This window comes from Salvia miltiorrhiza, chromosome 4, assembly GCF_028751815.1.
Source record: "Salvia miltiorrhiza cultivar Shanhuang (shh) chromosome 4, IMPLAD_Smil_shh, whole genome shotgun sequence".
Lineage (NCBI taxonomy): Eukaryota > Viridiplantae > Streptophyta > Magnoliopsida > Lamiales > Lamiaceae > Salvia > Salvia miltiorrhiza.
Window position 1 is genome coordinate 50,250,450 of NC_080390.1, and position 17,782 is coordinate 50,268,231.

General features: G+C 36.1%; 3 protein-coding genes across 3 annotated transcripts; 1 reads left to right on the forward strand and 2 right to left on the reverse strand.

The window, feature by feature from the left end:
- Positions 1–952: 952 nt before the first annotated feature.
- Positions 953–3,538, forward strand: LOC131020265 (transcription factor MYBS1). The gene is made up of 2 exons (XM_057948974.1): positions 953–2,735; positions 2,817–3,538. Exons 1-2 carry the CDS (start codon positions 2,323–2,325, stop codon positions 3,301–3,303), a joined length of 900 nt encoding a protein of 299 aa, XP_057804957.1. The 5' UTR covers positions 953–2,322; the 3' UTR covers positions 3,304–3,538.
- A 151-nt stretch (positions 3,539–3,689) lies between these two features.
- Positions 3,690–6,659, reverse strand: LOC131020263 (uncharacterized). Its single transcript, XM_057948970.1, has 2 exons — positions 6,459–6,659; positions 3,690–6,178 (listed from the first exon to the last, which is right to left on the reverse strand). Exon 2 carries the CDS (start codon positions 6,168–6,170, stop codon positions 3,933–3,935), a length of 2,238 nt encoding a protein of 745 aa, XP_057804953.1. The 5' UTR covers positions 6,171–6,178; positions 6,459–6,659; the 3' UTR covers positions 3,690–3,932.
- A 2,852-nt stretch (positions 6,660–9,511) lies between these two features.
- Positions 9,512–17,021, reverse strand: LOC131020266 (uncharacterized). The gene is made up of 9 exons (XM_057948975.1): positions 16,695–17,021; positions 15,508–15,681; positions 14,590–14,980; positions 13,750–14,027; positions 13,329–13,397; positions 13,097–13,153; positions 12,337–12,389; positions 12,167–12,242; positions 9,512–10,773 (listed from the first exon to the last, which is right to left on the reverse strand). Exons 1-9 carry the CDS (start codon positions 16,733–16,735, stop codon positions 9,831–9,833), a joined length of 2,082 nt encoding a protein of 693 aa, XP_057804958.1. The 5' UTR covers positions 16,736–17,021; the 3' UTR covers positions 9,512–9,830.
- Between the last annotated feature and the right edge of the window lie 761 nt (positions 17,022–17,782).

The window sequence follows — 17,782 nt, forward strand, 5'->3', positions numbered from 1 at the left end:
GGAATAGAAGAATGTGTATTCGTCTTGAACGACACTTGCTGTCTTATAGTTTGTAGAGTTAGCATGCTTGTGAATTGATGGTTTTCAGCCGGTTGATATATGAAATTGCTATGTGGAAATCTGAAGTTGCAGTTTGAAACTTTGAATGGAGAAAGTGAGGTCGAATATTGTTAAGACTAGGTTCGTGTTTGATTTTCTTCTTTCCTTTTTTCCATAAATAGAAATATGATTTGTATTTTCTTCCTACTTTTGATATGAAGTGAGTTTATCAAGTTTTGACAGCTTAAAATAAAGTTGAACTTGACTTGAATTTCCATATTTGAAGCAGGCAAAGAAAGTCTTTTCTTTTATTCTAAATATTCGATTTATACCTTGTGTTTACTTTTCATACTATCAAGGAAACATAGATAAACGATTTGTCTTGAAATTTTATTGTAACCTTATTAAAACCGGAATAAGTTATTAGGTGTTTAGGGGTTGTCGACAGATTGAATTGAGCTTAGAAAATGTTATTCTCCCTGAATTTTAAATTAATGTTGAAATTTCTTTCACTAAAAGAAAAGTTAAAATTCAAAGAGCGCAGTTTTTCACGGTTAGAAAAAGCTCTCACTTTTATTAATTCTGTGGGTGAAGATAGAGCATAATAAATCGATATGGATAGATTTTGTATTTTATTCTATTCCGAATTATTAAAATATTTCTACAACAAAGTTGGAAGCCGAAACTGTGGCTGTTTGTTTCAAACATTACTTGGTTGAGAGCGACACACACAAACAACAAAAATCGTGGACATTAATTGAGAGCCGAAAATAATGAAAAATTAATTTATCTTCTTTGTAATGAACAAACAAATATTGCATGACGGTATATCCAAATTCCAGACTTTTGACCTCAAGTATTAATCAAGCTATCAATGAACCAACACATGTAAATAATATTTAGTTATCTTTTTTTTTTTTTTTTTGACTTGGGGGAGTTGGTGAGGGGGAGCAGTGAGGTTTGAACCTGGGACCTTACTGTTCACACAGGAGGTCGCACCGCTTGGTGTCCCCTTAGGGGACTAATATTTAGTTATCTTAATTCCAAATAGTGTTAACGAGAGAAATTTCTTTGGGTATATAGTATTTTTCGGTAGTAATAACTTCAAATTCCAACCTGGTATTACAACATATTACAATCAAAATCTCATTTAAATATGCAATTGACCTTACAATCAGTAACACTGGCTGAGAAAACAATGTTAAGCAATTTAACTTAACAAGAATGATAAACCAATAATTAGTAGAGTTTGTAAGGTTTATGTGTCGTTGCTAAGTAGTCGATGAAAGCAAACTCGATAGGGGAATTAAATGCACTGTTTAGGCAGCACGCCCATCCAAATTGAATTAAAATATTCCAATTAGAGTGACGTTTTGTTAATTTAGGTAAATTACAAAAACCGGAAATGGATTAACCTCACAAATCAGGAAACTTGACTTGCATTAATAATCCACACCACAAATATCTTACCTGTTTGTCTTTGTTTTGGTGGAATGTGGCGACACGCGCGGAACGGCGCTTTGAACTAAATGAAGAGATTCTTAGGCCAAGGGGCAATAACCAAACTCCAAATCAAAGTGCCTATGCCCCTCATCAATCATTGCAATTCTATGTGAACTTCAAATGCCAATATGTGGTACAACTAATATACAATTACTACATTTTGTTCCATTGCCTTTAACACCCCTCTAATAAATATCTTATTTGCAAAATGATTTTTATTTTCAATTAAGTGTCTTATTTCAGTACTATTTTTACAATAAAATAATGTAGTAATTTCTTTTTGTCATTTTACCCTTATCATCATTACAAAAATTATATTTTTTTTCAATTTTCCATGCCATGATTAATGATAAAAAGAGTAAAAGTACCCTCCTCCTTGATATGTTTGTGTTGACAGTAGGAACACTTATTCAAAGATGAGAAGTAATTCTCTATATTTTATACATGAGAATTTTAAATATTGTTAGTACAAGCATAACGAAAAATAAAAAATAAAAAATTAGAACATACACAATTTAAATATTAAAAGAAATAAAGAGTAAAATTAAGATAGATTAACAGTAAATTGCAATGATTTTGTAATGTACATGACAAATGCACCCATCCCTTGAGTCTCAATAGTCACAAACACAAGTGGTCCTCTTCCATTAATTCATTGCTACCCACCATTCTTATCCTGCACCCACTCTTATTCCTCCCCCTCTCCTTATCCCTGCAACTCCCACTCTCCTCCATCTCCATGTCCAACAATTCTTGAGCTCTCAACATATACATATCCACATGTCGGGAACAAGTAGAGGTTGGTGGAGCAGGGAAGAAGAAAAGGCATTTGAGAATGGCATTGCGATGCACTGGAACGAGGAATGCAGGGAGCAGAGCTGGACCAAGATTGCTTCAATGGTTCCCACCAAAAGCATTCTTGAATTGAAGCATCACTACCTGCTTCTGCTTGAAGATGTAGCCGCCATTGAAGCTGGGAATGTGCCATTGCCTAGTTACAATATCACCACCTCTTCTTTGCTCTCCACCACTACTTATAATCATCCTAAAGATAAGCCTTTTTCTAACTCTACTTTCTCCTCCCACGACTCCGTCACCGCTCAGCCTCCTGCCGCCGCCAAGGCTGGCGGAGGCTCCAGCCGCTCCGACCAAGAGCGCCGCAAGGGGATTCCCTGGACCGAAGAGGAGCACAGGTTCGGAATAATATCGTGCTCCATTACTACTAATAAGTTTAAACAAATAGAATTACAGTATCTCATAAATGTTGGATGCAGGTTATTTTTACTGGGATTGGACAAGTTTGGGAAAGGGGATTGGAGGAGCATTTCAAGAAACTTTGTGATTTCAAGAACTCCAACACAAGTGGCAAGCCATGCTCAGAAGTATTTCATCCGTTTGAACTCCATGAACAGGGATAGGAGGAGGTCCAGCATCCACGACATCACCAGCGTCAACGGTGAAATCCCCTCGTCCGCCCACATGCCGCCGCTCATAACCGGCCAGCACGTCCATCCCCCGCCTCCAGCCGCTCCACCTGCAATGAAGCATCATCATAGGCCAAACATGCATGGATTAGGCATGTACGGGGGCGCGCCGGTGGGGCAGCCAGTGGCCGTTCCTCCCGGCCGTCACATCGCATCTGCAGTCGGCACTCCCGTAATGATGCCTCCGGGGCATCACCACCACCACCACCACCATCACCCTCCTTACGTTCTTCCGGTCGGCTGTCCCATGCCGCCACCGCCAGCCAGCCGCCCATGAATTAATGGCTAAGAAAAACCTAAACAACTGTTGAGGCCTAACTTGTAGAGCACACGATTTTACCCCAGTTGCTTAAAAAAGCATACGAGGCTCGAGAGATACTAACAATAGAGGCTCTTACCAAAGGGGAAAGTGTACGTAGAATAATATTCTCTTCACATTCTTTTTATCTGTAAATAACAGATCTCCCTTGCCCTAATAATTGCAAAATCCATGAAATTGCGTTTGGATTGAAGTATGTGTCATTTAAAATGATTTTTATTCAACAAGTTTCTTCACACTGTGTGAATAACCCAAATAATGTAAGAATAAACAGATTTATATAATAGGACAAAAAGAGAAATATATATCAAGTGCAACGCTATAGTCATTTGAAGAAAAATATAGAATCGAAGACAAAAATAAAACACATATAAATAACTCTCTGCTCTTACAAAATTGCTCCATTTGCAAAATAAGAAGGTTTCTGTTACCCGTATGAAATGACAACAATAATAGTCGTACGAATGATGTTGTAAGAGAAGCTGCTGCCATAAACATGCCCGTGTAAGCAGAATTGGAGCATCGACGACCTCGACCCTCCAAGACTCGCTCCATCTCCACAACCAATAACTAACATAATTGTGAAACTAAACTGCGTTTTTCTTGCTCCTGAAGTTCTCTTTTAGAGATGCAAACTTTTTCTTACAGTGATTCACTGTTTTCCCAGGCACTGCCGCAGCAACACGCTCCCATCGTTGGTTGGTGTCTTTCGGGAAGGTTTTAAGCGCTTGGATCAATGCTTTCTCCTGGACATCGGACCATGTGTCTGCATCAGAACTAGATGAAACGTCGTTTACAGCTTCACTTTCAGCTGAGATCTTGGTCGTCTCCTCGGTCTGACTGGACGAGTCCTTCGAGTCCTCAGTGCCTCTGTCCGCCACATTGTTGCTCCTGAAGCTCTCCTTCATCACAGTAATTTTCTTCTTACATTGAGCCACAGTTTTCCCGGGAACTGCAGCTGCAACTCGTTCCCAGCGCTGGTTAGTGTCCTTCGGAAATGTTTTCAGAGCTTGAACTAAAGCTCTTTCCTGAACAACGGACCATGAATCTTGGTCTGTACCTGAAGAAACTCCATTTGCAGCAGTACTGTCGTCAGAGCTCACACTGTTTACACTATGATTTGATGACTCTGGCAAATTATCAGGAGCCGAAGATTGACTCTCCTCGACATTAATGGGAGCACCCTTCACCTCGTCCCTAGTTGTAAGAGGAGATACTATCGTGGGCGCAGGCTTCCTTTTCTCAAGGAAGGAGTCAAAAGCTTTAGCAGAATCTGGCTTCTGTAACAGTACTGTTTTCGTAGCCTTGAGAATCTCTTCCACAGACCTCCCTGTACCAATATATTCAGAAATCACTTCCCACCTTCGAGAAGTTCCTTTAGGAAATTTCAGCATCCCCTTCCTCAAAAGATCAATCTCTTCTTTAGCCCAAGGTTTCTCCCTTTTCTCATAGCTGCTGTAAGCAACCTGTCCATTCATAGCTACAGAACCATTCGGTTTAGAATTTTTCTCAGCTTCCTTCCCATCCTTGAGTTTCTGTTTCTGATCAGAGTTGAGACACTCGGCTAGGAGATTTGCACTCTCAACTACTTCCTTTCCTTCCATCCGATCACAAAGACTTTTGAGCTGATCTTTATCAAAAGATGAGCAAAGACTTTCCACGTCATCATCAGTAAGACCAAGCAAATGCTGTGACAAAATAGGTCCAGCAAGCGTTCGAAGACGGGTCCGTTCTTTTCGAAGGAGCTTCTTTTCTCTCTCCTTAATTTTTCTCTGATTTGAAGCAGCTTCAGCAGCCCTTTTCTCCTCCTCCTCTTTCCGTTTCTTCTCCTCTTCAGCTATCCTAGCTGCTTCTTCCTCCTGCATTTTCTTGGCCAAAACCTTTGCCTCCCTCTTCCTTAACTTCTCAGCTTTCAGTTCGTCTTTTCTTCTCAAAATTCTTGGGTCCCGTTTGTAGGCATTATCAACAAGTGTACGTATACGTGCATATTCTTCTTTCCTAGCCTTCTCCGAGAGTTTTGCATTTTGCCTCTCCATCCATCTTTTGTGATCACGGGACTCAGCTTGCTCGAGATCAAACTCATCAGCATGAGGAAACTCCCTCCAGCTCTTAAACGCATACCAAAAATTATAGAAGTTGTCCACTTCTTTGATAGGGGTTTTATCATCTCCCAAAGTCGGGACAGCCTGGTTAACAGACCAGCGCCCGTTTCTTAAGAAGGCAGGTCCGAAAACCTTGAAGAAGTCCTGCGGTGCACAGTCAACGGGAATTTCATCATCAAACTCATCTGTGGAGTCATAGATTCTTCTCCTGACAGGGTCAATCAACACCTCATATGCTTCCTGAATAGACTTAAAAAGACTCTCTATCTCATCCTTCTTCGCCTGCTTCGCATCCTCAGTTTCCTCAAGGAGCAAAAGACCAGCCTGCTTGTCAGGATGATGTCTCAAGGCAGCCTCACGATAACTTTTCCTTATCTGATCTTCAGTTGCCAAATACCTCAAATGACTCAACCCCAACAAGGCATAATGATCTTGCTGCTTTGAATCGCCACCAGGTTTCTTCTTTCCTTTACTGCTGTAAGAATCTGATGATTGAACATAAACACGCTCTTTCTCTTCCGAAGCTGTCTTGCCATCATCTTCATCCTTGTCAGCCACCTCCACAAAGTGGCCTGACAGCTTAAGAGCAGCATCATGGAAGGCATGTCCTGCTGGTTCTCTATGCACCTTGATCGGTAGGCTATTGGAGCAAACTATGATTGGTTCACCATCCACAATTTCCTCAGAGTAGGTAATCAGAAGCATGCTTTTCCGAGAAGCCATATCCCTTACTATCCACATTAAAAATATCCAAAATAAGCTACCGATTGCATTAACTACAGGAACACAACAACTAATACGCAGAACCACCAAAAAAGTATTTAACATGAAACAGAGAAAAACTCCAGAACACGAGATACACGACGCACACCGACATAACAAATCAAGCCAGCAAGTTCAAATCAAAGCATTCAGCTTAATTCGACTGTTCAACGATTCAGCAGAGGACTCATAAACGAGAAAAACACTTTTCCCTTTGGAGAAAATTAAAGAGGTAAAAACAAAACATACATGCTGTAATCGAGAATCTGCAACGAGCGCTCCAAGCATGAAGTAATCCGCCGCCACCGCCGCCGCCGCCGGGAGTATTGATGGGAGGAGAGCTAGGGTTTCTGTAATTGCTATGCAACGAGGCAAAGCAAACAGACAGGAGAGAGGTTTGGAACGAGAGGCGAATGGCTCTTATATACGCCGCCGTCAGTTATTGGGCCCGAAATAGAATGGGCCTTTTCGATATTTACCGATTTTTAAGTTTAGTCATTACTTTGAAAAAAAAAAAAAATCGGGCCGAGATAAATCTAATTCCTTGCGCTTATGGCTAGATGTGACAAAATCTAGTTCCATGAAAAACATTTAAATTATTTATATCCGTAATTGAAAGAAAAATTGCATGTTTCCATCCACAAAACAAAACCAACCATCCTTCAAATTCATATCGACCGCCTTCAGTTTAAGAGTTAACTGGTGATAATCCGTCGAAATTGGACGACTATCCTCTGGCATCATAATTTTTAAAGTTGTAATATATTAATAAATCTTTAAACAATGTATTATAGAGTGATAATGTTAATAAATTTAATTAGAATAAGTGCTATGGATCAATAAAATTATTATTGAAAAATAAATCCACATTACATTTCAAACTATATAAAAAAAATATCTAATAAAGTAGATTTTTCGTTGTTTTTCCACATTATTTTTGCAAGAAATTTAAAAAAGATGAATGACATATATTTTAAAATTTAATCATGTTTTTGTACAGATAAGCAACTAAAATAGTATACAACGAAGTGCTTGTTTGTTTTTGGTAAAATAAATTTACATGTTAGTGTTAAACGTCTAAATGCTCAAAAAGCACACCAAACTTCTAGATGCTCTCTCTAAACAGTGTTGAGTCGAAGCAAGGCAATGACAAGTCTTGAAATGTTACCAAAAACCTCCAACATAATGAAAACAATGAATAACTACATCATAAATTCCAGAACACCAAATAGGAGATTTTTTTTATTTTTTATTTATAAGCTCTTTCAAAGTGTTTGACAAAATAAGCTCCTAAAGAGCTTATAAGCTCTCCAAAAAAATAAGTTCCTCTATCCCCAACATATTTTCTCATTTTCTTACAAACAACACTCATTTTACAAAAATAACTCAAGTATGATTTTTTTTTTTCATTATATATCACACTAATTTCATTTCTTTTCGATTTTCTGTCTCTAACAAAAATTTTCTCTTCTCTAACTAAAAATTCTATTTCTAACTTATAAGCTCAATTATTCAAACACTTTAACAACTTATAAGATCTTAAAAAATTATATTTTATAATCTCAAAAAACTTATAAGTTCTTTAAAACAAGCTTAGCCAAACACCCTCCAAAACAAGTATCAAAAACCTTATCTCAATATGACAAATTGCAATCATGGGCCCAATTACATGGAGCTTCTAGTTATACGAGAATTGCTATAACAAATGATATTTTCCACACCTTGTTCCCATCTTCTCCTCAACTACTTGTGCTCCCGCGCTGTACGCGGTAACGGGACTGCCTATTGCACGTTATTTTTTATAAAAAGAAAATTTATTAATATTCATTATTTGTATTTAAACAAATATATAATTTATTATTTTTATGATTTAAGTTTTATAAAAAGTAACTACAAATCTTATATTGACAGATTTATTATAAATGTGATATTAGAAAATAAATTTCATTATATACATATTTTAAAATAGAACCACAATTGAGAATTTTCATTTTGCATTTATGTAGTGTTATTTGAAATGATGTACATATTATATATATATATATATACAAATGTGATTTATTGTTTTATTTTTTCAAGATGTATATTATTATGGAAAGTTTGGATTGTATAATTAATTTTACATATCTATTAAATTTTTAAACATCATTAATAAAAAATATAATCTTAATTAATTCCTCATTTATACAATGCTTCATTTCAATGAAGTTATTGAATTTTCAAGATAGTTCACATTTGAAATTAATCAAATTTATATAGCAACGCGTTAAATTTAATTTGAACATCTATATAATCTATATAATATATAAAAGAGGATTTTTTTTCCCTCTTTCTTCTCCCACGAATTTTTTTCTCTATTTTTAATTCTTTTCTAGACATCCTCAAATTTAATTTATGCATAAATATTTAATATGCATATTGTATATAAGTTCATGATAAAATATTTAATATGGTATAAAAATCATCAAAAATGAATCTAAATCAAATAAATTATGAAAAGTTTAAATTTTTTTATTTTCTATCTCTTCATTAAAATTTTACAACTTTTTATTTATTTTTGTGTATAAAAATATTTATTTATTTGTTATTACGTGTACTCTATAATTAAAATGTGTAATGTTAATTTTCATTATCAAATAATTTAGAGAAATTAATGAGTTTTATTTTATTATTAAAATATATTTTGCATTTATTTATATTTTAATTATATTTAAATTTATACTTATTTATGTAAATATGTTTAATTTCGATGTTCGTCGTGCATAACATGGATGAGCGTACTAGTTATAATTATAACATACATATATCTAAATACAATCTTGTCTTCTAAGTCCAAAACTTTTGAAACTATTTCAAACCTATTTAACCAATATTATAGCAACTTTTCTTTTGTTGTTATATTTGAGAGACGTGCTATATTTTTTATTACATATTTGAAATTGCATGCTGTTTTTAGGAGATCAAAAGACACATGGGATTTGGTTAGTAGTTATAAGGACTCAATACATATTTTTAAAATGAATGCATAGAAACCGTGAAAGAATTTTTGAAATTTGTGAAACATTCATTGATTAGGCATATATGATTAATAAAAAATATATTTGTTTTGTTTTTGCATTAGATGCTTGTTTTTTGGAGGGAAAATTTTAGAAGACAACCTTATATAGATATAGATGTTGCCCGTGTTGGCACCTTTTTCTCCAAATAGGAAAATACGAAATTAAAACGTAATCGGAATAGAGTGTAAAGTTCATAAAATACAGAAATCCCCCCCATAATAGCAAAAAAAAAAAAAAGCTCAATTGAAGAACACAAATCTTATAATATACTCGTATAATAACATAACTTCAACATCATCTCATGAATATTATGAGGTTTAAAGTTACATACAACACACTTCACATAATACACAAACTAGAGGTGCTTGCTATTAGCTCCACACCCACGTCTCTAGTCTTCTAATCCCAGAAAAAAAGTAGAGAAGGGGAAACTGAGACCTAAAATGGCAGTATTTCACTAACACCAAGCACTCTCTCTTCCTATGTATGTACATATACAGGTTGAACATCTCCTATAACGAGCTAAAAAACATCAAAAAAGCGCCGCTTAAAAAACCAGCTCTCACATGTTCATTTTACCTGTTTTCACCTGCAGATCTTTTCTCTTCACCTTGACGGACTTAGACCTGTGCATCTGCTTCGAGGGTGGGCCCACCAGTAGCAGACGTGACATCACATAGGATAGGAGCTCTTCACGGTGCGAGAACGTGAAGTCCAAGTGGGCATACTCGAACTCACTGAAGGAGACCTCCACTCCTGCATCCTTCATCACTTTGTAGTGGTTCCTCACCATGGATGGCTTGATCACCCTGTCCTTCCTTCCGGCGACAAGATCGACGGGGATGTCGATGAAGCTGTAGTACTGCCCCAGGTCCAACGGCTCTGGGGATCCGTAGGCCTCCATATTCGCAGATCGACTGCCATAATCGAACATTACAAACTTCTTTGAGCGCTTCATCTGCGCCAGATGCAGTGCCACCCTGAACGCAACGCCTGGCATGTCGTTCATGTTGTAGTGAGGTAGACCTAAGACCCCAACCCAGTTTGAGCTGTCCCCACCTACGACATAACTCATGAGGGTCTGTACCAGTCCCCCGACTGCTGGTAAGTTGTGGAAGTCTCGAGCCAACTTATTTAGCAGCATACGGAAAAACCTAGTGGGAATGTAGAAGGCTGGCAAGAAAGGTGCTAAGAGAGGAGCAACCAGAAAAAATAGGAACTCTGATACTGTGAATACGACGGTAGAATCATGGTGAAAGCCAGCTGGTGAGAGTAGGATCATTCTGGACAGTCTATGGGGCTTTTCCTCTATCCGACGAGTTATAGTGTACATCAAAATGGCAGCTCCTCCCAGGCTGTGACAAATTGCACAAAGTTTGTAAGGTTGATCGGTGTCAGGGTCAGATTGGTTAGACTTCAATTCAGAAATCTTAATGTCGTGTATCTTCTCCACCATTGCTGGTATATCTTGAGTCCCATGCTCATTGATCGAGTATTTCCAATATCTGCATAAATTCAGTTTAATCAGGAATGCTAAAGAAAAGGTAACCTAAATAAGATATTATGAACAAATATATATATATAAAAAGAGGTAACCTACATAAGATGGTCAATCCTCCAAAAAAGGTATATGAGACACAATAAACTCTTAAAGACTTTCCCATAATGGGAAAATTTCAATAATACACCATATGAATAGTAGTACTCAAGAAAGTTCTGTTTATGATAGAAACAAATAAGAAAATGCATCTTTCAATATGGGATACCAATCTCAATAATAGTGACAAACAGAACTAATGGGCACTACTTATATAGTTCGACCAGTACACAGGGTTGGAATATTGATCTTAAGAACTCTAATTCAGAGGAGCAATAATCCAGTCAATTTGGATAAGTTGAAACTCATTTGTTGTATTACTGAAGTCATCTTGCCCTTGTTTCTCCATAACTGAGATGAATCAATGCATCGGTTGCTACTCTAGGATCCATAAAAACATAAAATTCAATGAGGTTTATCTAGTTGTGTTTATGGCTGAGGATTTGTTACTTCTATAGTTGGTACTGGCTAAAATATTTGTCTTCAAAGTTTTAAGAGGGTACAATGAATAAAAGTGCTCATTAAGATGGATATTATAAAAATTGAATGGATATCTGAGGAGATTCAACCAGGACTACACTGTTTGTGATTTCTCAATGATAGCTTAGAGAGACTTACTTCACTAGCCAGGCAAATAGAATCAATCCACCTGTGTGTTTCTATGAGACATGGCTGTTCTCTTTGTTTTTTGCCTTTACAATATAAATTGGTCTTTCTTTAAACAAATGCAACATATCAGGTACCTACAATACTTCCCATGTGCAAAGTGAGGAACTACGGACTAGAGATATCTCATACTGAAATATTGTGGTTTGCGCTGCTGCTTACCTAGTTGGCCCTGAGAGCACATCACTTCAAGAATCCATAAGTAATGCTAAATCTTATAGTTATGCCTAATTAGTGGATCTGGAGAATGGGATCCACACAAATCCATGTAACATGTCAATAGGTTCCTTCCAAACCAAATCCTAGCATCAGCACAGAGATTTCTCCTTGCAATATCTATTTTGCTCATTCCTCGAGTAAAAACAAAATTAACTTCTTTTTCAGCCTCATAAACATTGAACTGCCCGCAATGGAAAACTGGATATAAAAGGAGTAACTCGGATACAAAACGGAATAAAAAGCGGATTGACTAAGACCATAATACCATTACCAGCAATAGAACAATCTAGCTCAGATGCCATTGGAGCATGAATTTTACAAACTTACTCTATGTGATTAGCTCATTGATAAATTGTAACCCATTTTTTTTTTCCAGTGTTAATAATTAGTATGCCAGAAAATAAGAAACCACTTACTGCCTTGATGAGATGTTCTTGTTGATATGTTCTCTTGAAACCAGTCCCCGAAAGTTCCCAAGAAAAACATCATAACCTGCATATGAGGGGGGAAAAGAATTCAATATGATGAATTATACTTGCTATAAATGTTCAAGAACCAAGTTGACCTATTGGCATATTATACAAACCTTGATCAAAGGCTGCAAAAGCAGGAGAACCGACAACCCCATTTGACACCCAACTGTAAATTACTACTAGTGTTAGATTATGGGTAAAATACAATAAAATCATTTTTAGGATTGAAAAATAACAAGAACACGATTATCAAAATGCACAACACATTACTAGATAAGACGTGAAATAATAAAGAATTATCAATCGAAGATCCAATACTAAAAAGCAAACTGAGACTTCAATTTTACAAAGTACAAACTAATTGGTACTAAGATGACACAATTTACATAACAAAACTCAAAGTTCAATTAATTGTGATAGAATCCCACCTTTCTTCCGCCATACATCACAAAAAATAGTCAGATGGTAAACTGGAATCAATAATTTTGATTTTTTTGATTATCTGGTTTTGTATGTACAACATATATGAATAAAATGTGGACATAGTACCTCTCAATCTTCTGGAAAAATGATGCTGATAGCCCTAGGGTTAGCTTCATAATCTATATCTTTTTAGTTCATTTTGCTTATGTTTGTAATCCAGAAACTTCTTTTTCCCCAACTAAGAATATTAGGCAGTCACACTATGACAAAGTAAATGATATGATGATGCTAGATGATTCAAACATAAGTAGTAGCTTCCAGGCTTGTATTGGAGGTCATCGATTAAGATTGAACTTACCAATTTCAATGTTAATTAGAAGATATTACAGGTGAAAACAAGTTTTACATCACAATAAAATATCACTGTGACTGATTGATGACATAACTCACCCCATAGATGAATCTAATATTCCATGCTGCAGATAAACAACTTTCCGTGAATCTCTCCTGCAATAAGTTTACAAACATCAAAACGCAATTTTATTTTTATTTTTTCGAGAGGAACATCAAAGTGCTACTGATATAACTTTCGGTATATGATTTTCTCTGCATTACGAGACCTACAAGAAAATGCATTAAAATAAAAAGTGAACCAGACAACTGATGTGTTTTGCTCACAAACCTTGGAATTCTTTCCAGAAGAAGTACGTAGCCATCAGCTGTAACCACGCGGATAGCTTCATAAGGATACCTAAAACAGAAAAAGAAAAAAGAAAATAACTCTTAGATAGGTAAGACTTTTTTTCCCTTTAGTGCAAATGAGAAAACATAGAACATAGGGAGCGCCCCCCCCCCCCCCCCCCTAAAGTAGCAAAAGTAAACCACCAAAACTTCAAGTTCCAAACAGAAAAAAGGACAACGGATCATGACCTCAATGTACAAGCACGAGTAGGTTGAATTTCAAACATAAATGACAAAATTTTCAGCATATCCCCGCAAAAATGGAGCCTCACCACACAGTCTGTTAATATGAAAGAACGATATGGAGGCACAGGAGAGTAAATGATAGCAGAAAAGATAATATTAGATCAAGTTTCTCATACCCAAGCTCCGTTATGACATCTTGACATGTCCTGGCATCTGTATTGAGGTTGAAAGAAGTTTTCCTTTCTGAAGGAGCTGGATCCTTATCTGACAGAACAGTAGTGGGGCAAGAAGCGACAAATTCCTCAGAAGGAATGTCTTTGCGAAAACCGAGTTTGGAACAGAACCACTGGCATACACTTCTCAAGGTATCTGCTGGAGATAGAACACCATGGGCCGCCTTGTGGACAACATCAAATGCAGATTCTATGAAGAACTCAATTGCTAGGTGGAGATCCTAAAAAAAAAAACGATATTGATGTAGGCATATTTTAGTTACATAACCGCAATCAAGATATAGTGCAGTCAACTCATGGTCCCACAATAAGAAATATATCATGTGACAATTTTTGTTATCATTTCTAATTTCAAGCACATATATTATATCCTGAGTAGGTTGAGGGCCGGAGAAGAAAAAGAAGAGGAATAGATGTATATATGTCAATCAGTTGACCCCTCCTCTTATATTTCACATTTTTGCTGAGTTGTAGTTAAGAAATCATTAGCTTGAGAGCCGGACAAGAAAAAGAAGAGGAATAGATGTACATATGTCAACCAATCGAGTAACATGTTATTTTTCACATTCCCATTGAGTTGTAGTTAATGAATCATTCAAGCAACACAGGATTATAATCAACGAAAAGCAGTTTAAGAACAGGCATCACAACATCAGTGCTCAAGATAGAGACTATGTTTAAGATTCCATTCTGGGATATTGTATACCAAGAAGTGAAAATAGCTGCAACATAACCCCATCATCACCTTGAAAAAAGATTATGTAAATGAGAATTGAAACAAACCTCAACAACGCCACGTCTGCGATCAGTGGTCCGTTGAACAAAATGATCCTTGAGAGTTTGCAGTCTTCTAGGAGATTGTGCAATTGAAGGATAGTTTCCTGACCTCACAGGGGCTTTAGAAGTAGGAAAAGCTGAATTAATGACATAAAGTGGAAGGCCAAAAAGTAATTTCATGGGAAACAAAACCCATGAGATTATACATCTTATCCACCATATCCAGCTTCTATTCTGCTTCGTAAAATTGCTTTCTCGTGAGAATCGGGAACTTTGTGATAGAGGAGATGGAGGATAAATATCACAATCTTCTCCATCAGATGAATAATCCACACTTGAGGACGTGTCAGAATCAACAGAAAACTCATGAATGAACTGATTGAAAGACGATACGCCACTGCACACATTCAAATCATTATTTCATTGTCAAGCCTGAATTTTCAAACTACAGTTCATATAGTGACAGGAGAACAGGGTGGGTACCAAGTTCTCAACTCAGACACAAGTAACCCCATCTTCTATATTTTGTAAATTTTCAAATTCCTTATATTAAGTTCGAAAGATGCACTGAAATGCAAGCCTAACAGAGATATATGAAAATCTCAAATTAAGCATGTTCATGCTTAATTTGAAATTGGGTTGGATCCCATACAGTCAAAATGAGGGGGAAAAGTATGCAGCATGCAGTCTCATCCAATATCTCAGTACATTAGACAAAAGGAATATCCATCATTTAAGTGTCTATTCAGTCTTTGATTGCACATTCAGGACTATTACGCTGTCATCTTCAGAGGGAGGCTCAACATAATAATCAAACAAATCTGCTAATTTTAAAAGAAATTAAAGACATGAAAGCTGGATAAATTATTCACCAACCAAATACTGCAGTTCCTTAAAAAATGTATTGAAAGAAATGAAACCTACTTCTCCATCCAACGAGGAAGTCGAGGTCCACGGAAAGTTGGCCTAAGCTCCCAACCATGAATGCCTTCAAGAATAGAAGCCTTCCCAGGCAAAATAGACAATAATAATGCTGACACTCCATTTATCAATCTTACAATATTGTGCAGAGACTCATAGGTGAACGTCTTTACCGACCTAAAAATTATATCAACAGGGCAAAGAATTAAAATTGTAACATGCCTGGTGTATCATAATATGTCTTTTCATACAGAAAAATAATGAAAAGGAGAATAAATGGCTCAGAAACGAATCCTCATAAAATGTATGGAAGATTGAGAATCACTTCGACACTTTCAAGGTGATACCGGCTGACATCTTGTAAAGCGGAATGGGTCCAGAACTACAAATTCACTTTTTTAATAGTTTGTGGTTTGGAACTCGTTCACAAAGAAAAGGAAGATATATCATGCAGTATGAAGTACTTTCCAAAAGTAGCATGGTGCCTTACTGCACAAATACCTTGCTTGATAAAATGACAAATTTTTCCTAAATGCAAATGCATAATTTGTGTCACATGATATGTTAATAGGTAAGGGGTAGGACCTGGGGAAGAAGTTATAGACACCTTTCCATAATTTGTATTTGATCAAGTGAATATATTACAAACTTTATCACAAAGAAAACATCCCTCAGCTGCTCAACATAAACAATGCTTGCGCTGATTTTCGGACATGCATATACAGTGTCAACTTCATATCAAGAGCAAGCAAATATACTAATTTCCCCCCCAAAATCAATTTCTTTCAACAAACAAGACTAATTCGGCCACATAACCACTCACAAGTAGCTCCTCGTCGTATATGTAAATCTGACTCAATTGCTACAAACTCCGTCTCCATATAGGTCCCCCTAAAGGCCAGTTAATCACCGTATATGCTCAAATTATGCTCAAATTAAACTAACACCCTCAATCTCTAGCCACCGCACCCCAACAATGAAAAGAAACCATATAATTAATGATAACCAACACAATTCTGCAAACTGAAATAAAAATGAGACAAAATTCCAACTAAATATAATAACAGATAGCTCCCAGATCAAATCATATTCATCGCCAAAACCCAACCCCAAATTAATCAAAGAAATTACGAAATTCAAAAACATCAATAAGGCGCGCGAAACGAGAGGAAAGGGGAAAGAAGACCCACTCTTTGGTTACAGCAATAACATTGTCAACAGCCCTTTGCATCGCAATCGGTATTCAGCTCCTGTTTTTCAGTTTTTTTTTTCTTTTTTTTCTCTTTTTTTCTTTGTCTTGAAGAAAATCCCAAAAATAGTGCAAGGAAATTATCGAGGAGAGATGCGAATCAAGGAGAGAAATGTGGAAGAAGAATAGGGATTGACAAAAAGGAGAGAATTTCTGTAAGCGGAGCAAATCAAAATGAGGTGCGTGCTACGACGTCGATTCTTGTCGTCCGGATTAAGGCTGCAGAAGCCATGAATTAAATACTTATAACTGCAACTTTGTTTACGTGGTGTTGCTGCGTTGCTCTTCATTTCTTTCCTCATGACGTGGCCTCTACGTGGTCGGTTATCCCAATTTTCCCTTCTAATAAATACGACTAATTTATTTTCTCAAATAAACCAATTTCGAAAATTATCCTTAGTTTGAAAGGTGCTTGGTCATTAATTAAACTATTTAATAGCTCAAACTCTCGAGGGGGGTATATGGGTATCATTAATTAAAGTAATTAATAGCTCAAATTGTGGAGTTTAATATATGAATAAAAATGTGAAATACATTCTTAAGTATATACTTTTATCTTTATTTCGATAGGCTTTCATACAATACTTTTACTTTAATAGATCTTTATAATTTTATATTTTATATTATCAAATCCTTATTTTATAACTAGCATTTGACATAGAAAGAGGATTAATAATTTACAGATATTCATTTCCGCTTAAAAATAAATTTTAGGTATTTTTGCATTAAATTTTGTAACTAGGATGACATGGAGTTTAATAATTAAAAGAAAAATTATTATACCCACACTCACACTCTAGCCTTTTAGGTGACTCGAACCCCCGATCTATTAATTGGGGGAGAAGCGTCTTACCAACAGACTGCACTCCATCGTCAATATGAAGTTTAATAATGTGAAAATAGTTTATAGTAATTTTTACAATAAAAACTATAATGAATTCATGAGTTTATTCAAATAAAGATTTGATAATATCTATGAGACTATAAAGACTTATCAAAGTGAAAATATTATATAAGGATCTATAAAAA

What these genes read in the sequence shown, in the direction of transcription:
- LOC131020265 (XM_057948974.1), top strand. Translation starts at nt 2,323, where the DNA reads ATGTCGGGAACAAGTAGAGGTTGGTGGAGCAGGGAAGAAGAAAAGGCA. An exon ending in TGGACCGAAGAGGAGCACAG is followed by an intron (nt 2,736 to 2,816) that starts GTTCGGAATAAT and finishes TGTTGGATGCAG; the next exon opens with GTTATTTTTACTGGGATTGG.
- LOC131020266 (XM_057948975.1), bottom strand. Translation starts at nt 16,735, where the DNA reads ATGCAAAGGGCTGTTGACAATGTTATTGCTGTAACCAAAGA. An exon ending in GTTATTGCTGTAACCAAAGA is followed by an intron (nt 15,682 to 16,694) that starts GTGGGTCTTCTT and finishes TATAATTTTTAG; the next exon opens with GTCGGTAAAGACGTTCACCT. An exon ending in AAGAACATCTCATCAAGGCA is followed by an intron (nt 10,774 to 12,166) that starts GTAAGTGGTTTC and finishes GAATTTATGCAG; the next exon opens with ATATTGGAAATACTCGATCA.
- LOC131020263 (XM_057948970.1), bottom strand. Translation starts at nt 6,170, where the DNA reads ATGGCTTCTCGGAAAAGCATGCTTCTGATTACCTACTCTGAGGAAATT.